A 12103-nucleotide genomic window follows, 5' to 3' on the forward strand; every position below is an offset into this window, starting at 1 on the left:
ACTGATACATGCACATAGGTATACTAGAGTTGTGGCTGACAGCTTTATTAAAGACATACAAGGACATTGGTGGTACTGAATTAGTGCAATTGGTTGTATGAAGGCAAAAAGAGAAACAATTATTTGGGACTGAAAGAAGAGAGTATTTGGAAAAACAACTGCAGGGCAGTCAGGACAGCCTGCAGAAACAACATCTGAGTTGGTGCCTAAGCATTGAAAAGACATGCCTTGGTGGAGATACAGGGAGAGGAGAGTTCTTAGAAGAGGCACAAATATGAACAAAGTAAAATCACTACAGCACCCCGGAAGCTGTGTGACCCTGTACATAAGGCATGAGCAGAACTTGGGATTGAATCAGTGGTTGGACAAGAGGCTAGAAAAGTTACTGACATTCCCCAGGATTATTGCCCCTCCTCCAACTGGCAGACAGTTGGAGAACTGATATTTAATAAATGTTTACCAACAAATGAGTGAACTGGTGAATGAGCTTGTGTGTCACGGTGCATTGAGAGTTTTTAATTGCTCCTCTTTCCTTCTGGGGCTTAACTTCTGGTATGACTATTTTATTTATCTTTATTTCACCTGTGCCAAGCACAGTGCCTTGGCACTGATACTTGATTTCAGAGAAATTTTTCTTCCTATAAAGCCATAAACATTCAAAAGTAAAAACAAATAGTTAAAGGAACAAGTCCTAACATTCATCATTCCATTCCTGAAGTCTATATTCTTCCCAAACAATTTTCTCCCTTTTTGCAACCTATAAGTCAGTATATCATCAATATCTTCCATGTCCAAGAATGGTACCAACTTACGCATTTTCATCTACATGCAGTCCCCTGGGTAAAATATGAATGGTTTTGCACTCCTGCTCAAAGTTCATATGTTGAAAACCCGATCCCAATTTGATAGGATTGAGAACTGTGCTTTGGGGGAGATAATTACATGGGAAAGGTGGAGTGCTCCCAGCTCTACTGTCCTCTTTCCACCGTGTGAAGGCAAAATGAAAAGTCAGAAGCCATAAACCCGAAGAGGAACCTTTCCAGAACCCAGCGCTGCTGCCACCCCACCCTCACTGTAGCCTCCAGAGTTCTGAAACATATCTTTCTGTGTGTGGTACTTTGTTGTAGAAGCCCTATTGATGAAGACGGGGAAATTTAGAAAATGAGCTTGGTGGAATGACTACAGAGAAGGCCAAGGTGGAGACTATGGATCTAATGTAGATCTAGTGTAGGGATGGTGGGCTGAGAGAGGCTTCCACAATGTTATTTGCAAGATTCGGAAGTCATGTTCGTGTAGGGATATCCAAATGGCAACTAGAAGACCAAAGACTGTCAGTGTAACAGTTCCAAGTTTACTCTGCAGTTTCCCCTTCCACCCAACATTGGGTACTTGACTTCTATGGTCTTTAATTGGGATCATGAATCTGACTTAAGAGCTGTATGTAATGCTTTATTTTACAGATCAAGCTTCTGAAGAATGCAGTGTGTTGTGGGGAAAAGGACTGTAACCTCCTGGTGCTCTGCTGGCTCAGGCATGATGTTTGATGGTGAACAAATGGTTTGCTTTCTTCATTTCTATGTGGCTATAAACACACCTGCCAGGCAAGCATCACTTCAGGTGCATGTTCACAATTATAAACTATCCAAGGGATTTTCCTTACAGTCCTAGGGAGAGAAGTCTCCTGCTCCACTACTGGAAATATATTTTTCTCCAATTTTTCCTCCCTCTTACTGGAAAATTCTTTACTAGGAAAGATACACTCTGAATATTAAGGCATGGCTCAAATTCAGCAAACTACTACAAACATAAACTCATAAAATATTATTGATTCTTTGAATAGGAACCCAAAATAATTTATTTCCCTTCCACTTTCACTTTGCTATAAGAAAGAGCAAATTTATTACCTTGAAATAAAATATATCACATTATATTCATATATAATCTATTAGCAAAATCATAAAATCGGATATGTTCATTTGATTCCTCCTCTTCCTCAACCTTGTGCTCTGCCCAGATTTCTCCTATGCTCCCCTCTCACTGCCAAGGCGCTCCACATGGTTCCATGTGTTCTCCAGCCATCTCCACCTCCCAAGGGCCTCTCTTTTGGAATTTCCTTTCAGTGACCCTTTCTAACTTATCTCATGCATTCCAGACCTATGACACCACTAACTGGCATATGCTCTGATCCAGGATGAAATATTATCTCAGCATAAATTGTATTAATGCTTTAATCCCAAACCACAAGACTTTCAGATAGCTTGGCTCTAACTGGAGGAGGCCTCTGTTGTAGGGTGTCAGATTCCTTGATTCATGAGCTTCTGTTACAACAGAACCATGGACCTTGCACACCCTATATGGGTGCTGGACTGTTAAGATTCAATTTGCTCTCCACAATGTGTAGACTACCAAGACAGTAGTCAATTCAGAAATGGCCATGAGCCAGCAGGTGAAACTTTATGTATATTTGTGAAAATCCTGAAAATTCCTTTGCTTCTGTGAACAATTAGATCACATTTCTCAGGTCACAGTATCACTTACCAACAACAGAAAATTATCAAGCCAGGTGTAGACTTCAAATGATTCAATGGTCCCCAACCAGGGAGTCTGGTATTTGAAGTGCACAGCAGTGAATCCAATGTCAGTGACTGCAGGATGTGACAGGGCGAAGGGAACACTGATCCACTGGAACAAAGAGTGATACCAGAACATTGGCTATGAACTTAGCTGTCCTGGATGTGCACGATTGGCACTCTCGATTCATTTTTCTCAGAGCTGGTACAGCTTGATAGTTCCTCTTACTCAGACAGAGAAGAACCTGAAATTACATTCTCCATAGGATGCTATGAAACACTGACTTAGAAACAGTGAAACAACATATTTTTAATTTCTGTGCTTGACTATACTGTGTCATGCAAACTGTTCTTGTAGTCAGCTGAGTCCTTAGGAAGAAAAGTTACATTTGAGACACATATACATTCACTTCTACGTTTTCTGTGAATTAGACAAAGATATTCATCCATCCATTAAGATGACAGGGAAAGATCTGATTGAGATGTTTGTGGGTAGAAAGAGCCTTGAAGAATATGCTTAGTACTAGTACTTAGTACTTAGGAGGGAACAAGGCCAAGAGTAGAGACACTACTCACCATGATAAAGCTATGTGACAATTACCACATTACAGTTAAAATGCCGCTAAATCAAAAATGCATTTATTCCACATGACCTACCAAACACTGCTGCTCAGCAACAATTCACACTGAAGTGTGAGTTATTTCTCCATGTGATTGTGTGGTTGAATGGGAACTGCAGCTATCTGCCAATGTCCAACATTAAAGATCATGATAAATTTTCCTAGCCCAGGAAAAGATCCAATTTCAAAATTCAAATAGAGATTTCTTCTGAATGTTTTTGGTTTTGAACGATTGTAAATTAAAAAGTCATACGCGAAAGCATCAAAAATCAAGGGCCGTTTGCATACATTTGTGTGTTAGACAAGCAACAGGGTTTGCTGGCAAGGAATGGCTTAAGGAAATGAGAGACAAAGACAGACATGTGGAGAAACCTGGGTTGTAAGCTAAAGAACAAGGCTTTCCTTTGGCAGGTAACTGGAAGCTAGAGACTTTTCCTTTCAGTTTTATAAACATTTCATTTTAATGTCATGGATAGTAACAGTGAATTTTAAAAAAATGAAAGAGAATGGGAGCACCACAGGTGGTCTCTACACCTCCTGACAGAAGTCTGAAGTCCAGCAGTGACACTGGTAATGGAAAGATGCTGGTATGAGCAGGATGCAGAGAGTCAATTGCCTCTGAACAGCAGGAAGCAGGAGCCACCGAGGGAGCACTAAGTGGAACCAAGTGTTTAGCAGTGGAGCTCCAAGGATAATAAGAAACCCACAGAATTACAGACTTTGGGAAGAGAAGGAAAAAATTTAGACATTTAATTATGTATGCATGTGTAAGAAATTAAACCTAGGAAAAGAAAACCCTTTTAGTCAGCCAATACAATAGTGATTAAATAACTCATAATTATATAGCATTCTTAATAAGACAGATATGTGATCCAATCTAATCTAGGAATAAGAGAAATAGTAAAATCTCATTCTTTAACCAGCTAGTTATATTTTTCAGACAAGAATAATTCTAACTGGCATCCCTGCATATGTGTGCCCTATCCGTTTTACACCTGCACATTTGATTCATGTGTCTGTGAGCTTTGAGTTCTGGTCTCATGCAAAGCAACGAGACAGTACATATATCATTAGTAGACAGATTCATCCCCTGGGGTTGTGTTTCTTGGAATAGCAAGCACATCAGTTATGAGAGCTACATTCACCAAACTAAGCTTGCCTCTGACACTCCAAAGAGATAATCATTTTTGTGTTCACTGCTTTGTTTCTGGATGTTTATGACAATGTTAAGTAAAAAAAGAATTTCTGTACTGTCCACTTGGTTTGGGCAACTTAAAAGTAAAAAAGCATCAGTTCTTGAGCAAATTAAACATTCTTATATTTAATTAAACTATATGTGAATGATATTCATGACATGTAAACATAGAGTGCAGAAGAATAGGAAGTAGCTGTTGTCACTATACATACATTTATAGTTAAAAAGTAAGTCTAATTTCAGTCAGTTTAAAAATTTTTTCCTCAGAGATCCACAGCTGGTCAAGACAAGACTGCAGAGTATGCAGACCTATGTGTGACATCCATACCGTACCCTCTCCTCTATGGCTCAGGAATCATTGTGGAAAATGGGGCAAAAAAATTATTAGAGCTGGAAGTGGTGGATGACTACAGCCAGTGTTTTCTGGACATAATAGGCAATCACACACATGAACCCACAGTGCCTATGGCAGCATGCACAAGACCTGTGAAAACCCAAGACAGACAAAATCCCAGCATGGATGGGCGACATGGGCCAGAAGCTCCAGCCCTAGCTGAGGGACTATTTGCAATTGGTAGCTGCTGGGAGAGGGAGAGTTGGCTTTCTTTAAGGGTGTGATGACAGATAGGTTGATCAGGCTCCAGGAGATGGACCCACACCAAGAGCATTTGAATAAAACAAATCAGACTCGATAGGTCTTCAATAAAACTCCAATAATAATAGAGATATGAATTCAGGGAATTAGTAAGGTGGGTGGAGGTGGGGACAGGGCTCTGAATATGACCAAAATATATCGTATGAAATTCTCAAATAATTCATAAAAGTATTAAAACGTTTTACTTAGGACATCAGCACAGATGTTAAGAAGTTAAAAAGTTTTGAGATTCAGTTTTCACTCTTTGTCTCCAAATATCTAATGGAAAATCTAAAGTATAGTGTTTTTCACTATAAGCAAAATAAAGACAATTGAAAAGAATCAAGGATAATTTGACCATTTTTAGGAAAATGAGTACACATGCTTTCTGTGGCTCTGCACAAGACAACTGGCAGGATGCTTGTATTTGGTGGGCTGTATATGTGGCCTATGACACCCTGCCATAGAGTGGACACACATTTCATTTTTACTTTTGTTCATATGTGCTAGGTATTGTATACTGTCATATGCATAATTATTGTCTCCACATTTCAAGATGTGAGTTTGCAAAGATTCAAAAATAGAATAGCTGTAACATACTTAAAAGTGCTTCTAATGTAACACTAACCCTGCTGATGCTTCATAATTATACAGTATTCTTAATTTAATAAGACACATGTGCAATATAATGTAACCTAGGATTAAAAAAACATAGTGTTTCTAATTCCTTACACAATTTATCCCTTTATTTTCAGATCCCAAATAGCGACCATTAATATTTGAAATCTGCAGTTTTTCTGATGGGCTACATCTATGTCAGTGGTCTTCCGGATAACGTAATTAATGTAAGAAGAGGGTAAGAATCTTGCCCCAGCTAATGTTGAACCTTAACTTTGTGGACTTGAGGAAAGTGTTGTCACTGAGTACCAAAGAGGATCACATGTAAGTTCCTATCACATCTAAGTCTGCTGGAAAACAGGACCACGTCCTTTGTAAGAGTAGATTTAGGGTATGCTTTTCTGTCAAAATCTAACAAAACAACCAGAGGTCTTGATCTAGTCAATTCATAGAAAAATTTAGTGTTTCAAATTGTATTAAATTTGCCATGTGTTTTTCATGATAGAAAATTGTATATCCACTGATTTTTGCCAAGTTAGTATGAAATATTACCTCGTTGTTTAGATGGAAAGAAGGCAAGAAGGAAACAAGGAAACCCAGAGGGTGGCTTCACTTACCAGTCCTACAAAAATGCAGAAGAGCTGCACGACGTCTGTGTAGGCCACAGAGTAGAGCCCGCCCACCAGGGTGTACAGAGTAGCAATAAGGGCAGAGACGATGATGGACGCGTGCACATCCACATCGATGATCACGCTGATGGTGGCTCCTGGAAGAAGACACACAGGCATGCTCTGTAGGCAAGGAGCTCAGATCCTGTGCAAGCACATGACTGAAGTGCAGTGACTGTGGGCATTTCCTGGTGTCCTATGGGATGTACTGGATGAATACAGCTGAAAAGAATTGTTAGGCTGAAAATTTTATATTAGTAAACTAAGTATGTATCTCTCTACCTATATCAGCATATGCCTTCAGAGACTGGTGTTTTGCTAGCCAATTTATGTAAGACATACCTAAAACACATGGTCTGATAACAGAAAACCCTGAGATCCTGATAAATTTAATTATATTCTAAGAACTTGTAGCACCTTCACAATATGAAACTTTGACTTAATCAAATATATGCAACAGACTTACATCTTAAGAAGTCTTTCTGAGAGGCATGATCCCCCATATCCATATTTTACAATGAATCATATATTTTTTCTTATTATTTTATTTTGTGTGTATGAGTGTTTTGCCTGCATGTATGTGAGTGCACCCATGTCGTGTAATGCCGAGGAGGTCACAAGAGGGCTTCAGATTCCCCTGGAACTGGAGTTAAGGATGGTTTGTAGCCACCATGTAGGTGCTGGGAATTGAACCCGGGTCCTCTGCAAGGGCAGTCAGTGTTCTTAACCGTTGAGACATCTCTTCAGCCCATGAATCATATTTTTATGTAATTTCATATTGCTAAAATCACCAGTAATAGGCACACTAGCACACAATCATTAAATCTTTGACTATTCTGCATCATCTATTTCCACTGGTTGCCTCTGCCACCTACTACTGAACCAGCATGTTCACAGTATATATCAACTACCAGAGAGGAACATCCATAATTTCAAAGAGTAATTCAGATACTTTGAAAATACCAATACAAAATATTTTTATCTTTGGCTATGGTAATAAAATAAAAGTTTCCTTGAATAAAAACAAATAAAATAGAGAAATCTAATGAGTTGTGATTTAAACACAAAAGAGGTCAATTATTTATAAGTGACTTTAGACAAATGGCTGAGTTACTATGTGGACCTTTGACAGTTTTCTTGTTTTTTCCCCTGAAGCCCTTTATTCATGTTGCAACTTTCTGCCTTTCTTTTTCAGGTGAAGTCCTCTGCATTTCTGAGTTATAATTCCATGGATTATGAGCAGTTTAATGGCAGGAGATGGGTCATAGTCATGGAGATGCCATCATTTGGTTGAAACTCAGTAGTTTTAGGAACGTCACTGCCCTTGCTATCACAATTGCATTGGGTTGAATTTTTCTCTAAAATATTTTATATATGATTATGCAATTTATAGTGAGCGAAATTGTATTTCCAGATCTGCTGTGAAATATTAGTCTTATTATCTTGGTACACAGTAAACATGATATAAAGCAATGAAACAAGTCGCTGAATTTAGCCACTAGAAATAAAAGCACATGTTTCTTTCTAATGTTCTAAGATGTCCATTCATTCCAGGCAGACAGTTATGCTTTACTTTGGGGTCAAAATGATGTGTAGGGCTAGCCTGGCAGCACCAGGATGGTGCTGGCTAAATGGTATTAAAAGTGTTATCATGAAGCACTATGATTCAGTAATTGAACGTAAAATGACGTGATACAGCACTTGAGGAAGATGTAACAGAACCTATGAGAAGGTTCCTGAGAGCTTTCACCATGTCAGGGACCACTGGGTCTGACTTTGAGGTAGCACTTGCGCAAATAGCAGTGGACAAAATATGTGAAAGTTGAATGCCTGAACTGCCTCTGGAAGAGGCTATTCAGGAAAGAAAGGTCAGAAAAGGACAGAGAAGTGACTGACGGATGAGACCTGTGAAAGCAGCCATCCTGAAAATGTGTTAGAAAGCTGCTTTTACATGAAAGCATAGACTGATTTCTTCTGTACTGGTATCAACTTCAATGATATTTACTGAAATTATAAAAACAGATCCTCTTATGTGTTCATTCCTTACCCACATTCACAGTGAGGTGAACACAGATAAAGCCTGTTTTGTCTATTAAGCATCCAGTTATTTGTTATAAACACTAATTTTGACATATATCCACTAATTATATTTAGAGAAAAAGGCCATAATTTTAAAATGCACATACTCTACTAGTGCATAGATTTCTAGGAAGAATAGTAGATAGTAGTATATATAATGTTATTTGATATGTGTGAGAGTGTATACAGAGACTTTAACATATTTTACATATATACTGAAATACATCTACAGATGTAGAAACACACACACAACTAATTATATCAAGGCTCAGGCTTTAGCTACTATGTTTTATATGTGTAAAATGTCATAGAAACATTAGCCCATTAGTTCTATTCACCTTTCAGGGCTCCGTGAACATTTTGTTTTCTGTTAGATATTCAGCCCACTCCTTTTGTCATACCTCAGCAGGTAGTTTGTTCTTAAACCCCAAATTTCCAGTGTTGAAAACAACAGCAAATAAACTCCCATTCCTTCTCAGGTAATGAGAACAAGGTAAAGAGAGATGTTTCTTTTTATACATTATGTAATTAGGGTTTAAGTTAAGGATTGTTGTCCAGGACAGGGAAGTGCAATTTTTCACTGAGTTGTGTATTTTTCAGTTAGGCTGTCTTTGTTTCCACATCATCACTTCTTTTCTTATATAGTCAGAGACTAAGAAAATAATCTTAGATCATAAAGGAACGTGGGAGAAAAGAGACAAAGTTAGTATGAACTCATCTTTGGTATTTCAGAGGCCACACGGAGTGACAATGCTGAAGTAGGAAGACGTGTTCAGAATACATTACACAGAATGAAATTCATCCTATTTTACCCTTGCTCTGACCACTTAAGGCTGGCTGTAGACTCAAGTCTTGTAATTCTATTTAAGAAAGAGCTGGGAATCACACACAAGTGTATGCAAATATCTGAGGTGAGGGCTCTGAAGAGGGCTACAGGGCTTCCAACTCCTCAGCTAAGTCATGGAGAGCTCCACTCCCAGAAGGCTGGAACAGGTCTGCTCTTGATCAAAAGGCACAGGACTGAGCCTGAAGATCTTCCACAGCCCCACTGAAAACAGGAGAGATGAGTCTGTGGCAGCGTTAACTGGGCTTGTGTAGTGTCAGAAGCAAGGGAGGAGGGTCACGGTTCAGAAAAAGGAAGAGCGCACAGGAAATGGTGAGAGGAGAAAACCAGGTCAAGGTTCTGTTAAAAAGTTTGGTTTTAAACAGAAAAGAGATGTGATGAGACTTGAATTTAGGAGGAGGAGTTGACTACCATGTGGAGCCTACCAGAGGAGGGCAGAGATGTAAGCAGGAAGACCTTTGCACTGACTCCAGCAGGGAGGGTCAGTGGTAAGGGAGGCCTGGCTGCAGTACCACACAGAAGTGGACAGAGGCAAGGAGGGTGGTTGATGGAGGAGCCAAGTGGGAGAGCAAGAGCTGTGGGATGAAGGCGGTGGCAAGCCAGATGAGGCTACGCACACCTTCCCAGGGAGTCATAGTGTGCAGTTGTCTAAACAACCTCAATCTGTTCAGATGTCGGGAACTGGCGGCTATTGTTTTCAGCTCTCAATCTGTATCTCCAAAATTAGACTGGAGATGAGAGATGCTCAGAGATAGGACACTTTAAGTGAATTATTAAGAAAACATTTAAAGTGGTGGGAATATACTTGCTATGTTCTATCATTTCAAATTAATCAACCACTGGACTGTGCCTTTACAAAATCTTATAATGACATCTCATGGTAGATGGCTTTGCTTGAATACTTGTCTATTCTGTTAGCAGGTAGGCAAGATCTCATTTCTTGTGAATGTTGTTTATTATTGAGACTCACTTTTGGTTTTATATTTCCTTTTTTGTTTTGAGATAGGGTCTTTCCATGTAACTCTGGCTGGCCAGGAACTTGCTGTATAGACCAGAACAGGCTCAAACTCAGAGATTTGTCTGCCTTGCCTTCTTCTGAGAGCTGAGATTAAAGGCATGATTATGCTTATCTTCTATTTGACTTGGATTAGAAATATTTTATGCAACAGTATTACTGCCTTTAAAAATCTTTAAGGAGTTTCATTAACATGGAAGTTATTAGAAGTTTGGAAAATAGGAGCGGCAAAATGTGCTCAGTTCACAGAGAGAGAGACCAGTTGCTAAAAGGAATACAGATAAAAGTAATTGATTTAAATTTGTTCATCATCAAGAATTTCCTCTAGCCTTTGAATGATAGACACTAATTTTTAAAACTCCTGGTATAAACTATACCTTTTAATTATGCTTAATTAAATTTTCTTTGTTCAAAATCATACACAACTTACAAAAGCAACTCATGACCATTATAACTTATGGCTACACTCTAATGATGTGATTTGAGTTAAAAACAGATGCAATTGAGGTTGAATTTAACCTCTGTAGGCATATTATACAAAATATAGAATTTCTGTTGAGATTTTGAGACTAAATATGGCTCAGAGAATGGTATTGAAGACTTCTAAGAGGCCAAACCTGATATTCAAGAATTGGAGACGCAGGTGGAACCATCTTCTCCAGTCCTTACCTAATGCAGAGAAAATTGCTGCAGCCCAGAACATCTCTCCCATCAGCGCAGGGATGAACAGGAGCCCGCCCATGCGTTTTCCATAAATCTGTTGAAATGGGTCTAGCATGGTTACATATCCCTTGGAACGCATAGGTTTTGCAAAGAACAGACCACCTAAAACAGATCAAATAATTGCTTATGAGCATAAAACTGATAATACACTTACCTTTTACTATGCTGTAATTTTTTCAAGGAAAATTGTTAAAGAATATCTATTTATACTGAACAAATGTAACATATCCCATGAATGTAATATCAAGAAATACTTAACATTCTAATGTAACTCTGTATGAGTCTAATAGATGATTGGATGATATAACTGAAGTATGTGAATTGAAAAATATGGACCAGGGCAGTGCTCACTAAAATACTTTGACATATTTGTATCACACAGAACATTTAGATGTTTTGAATAAACACAAAGTCCAGTAAAAGCATTTTGTATAACAAAAAGGAACTCTTACTAGTTTGATTTACCAAAAGGAACTTGGACAATGGAGTTGATTTGCTTTTAATGATACATCCATACCACTTTTGAAAGGTTAAGAAACTCAGTGTGCTAGTAGTTATAAGAGCAAAGAATTTTGTGTGTATTCCATTATCAAGAGATCAAACAATCTAAGCATTAGTACTCTGCTACATAACAATTTCTGATAACCACTACTGAGAAATTTCAGGTGGCATTTTCTCTACAATAGCTGTTCACATTGTTTGACTTGTTATTTATTCTCGTCTTCTTTATGCTGAATACTGAGTGAGTCACTGAGATTTAAACTTCCACTTACCTAAAATTAGACTCAGGGAATAGCCAATGGGTGCCTGAGCCCAAGCTAGACCACAGCCTGGTCCATACACTGCTTCGGCTGTTCCATTGATATAACCTCCTCCAACCCAGGTGGCTGAAATAGAAAAATGAGGGCATGTCACTGTCTTACCTGCCCCTCTCTAAGCCTGACTGTCCAACATAGTGGACACTGACCACTTGGCTCTTTAAGACGTGCTCTTTAGTCCTCTTTGAGGTATTCTGTTCTATGTGTTTTATTCATATATATAATGTAAGCAGTTGAGGAACGAAAGAAAGTATAGTTTGGCTAAAGAAATTTGGGCCAAGAATGATTAAAAACTACCATTTTTCCCTCACAATATAAT

General features: G+C 38.6%; 1 protein-coding gene across 3 annotated transcripts in view; it reads right to left on the minus strand.

The window, feature by feature from the left end:
* Slc5a7 (solute carrier family 5 member 7) overlaps positions 1-12103 on the minus strand; it is a 36026-nt gene that overhangs the window by 11750 nt on the left and 12173 nt on the right. For all 3 annotated transcript variants that reach the window (XM_008847577.3, XM_017801789.2, XM_017801790.2), the window contains exons 3-6: positions 11740-11853; positions 10913-11068; positions 6255-6403; positions 2539-2682 (exon numbers count right to left, since the gene is read on the minus strand). In XM_008847577.3, coding sequence (XP_008845799.1) covers positions 2539-2682; positions 6255-6403; positions 10913-11068; positions 11740-11853 — 563 coding nt within the window. The remainder of the gene's footprint in view (positions 1-2538; positions 2683-6254; positions 6404-10912; positions 11069-11739; positions 11854-12103) is intronic.

This window comes from Nannospalax galili, unplaced genomic scaffold (genome assembly GCF_000622305.1).
Source record: "Nannospalax galili isolate Female #2095 unplaced genomic scaffold, S.galili_v1.0 scaffold323, whole genome shotgun sequence".
NCBI lineage: Eukaryota > Metazoa > Chordata > Mammalia > Rodentia > Spalacidae > Nannospalax > Nannospalax galili.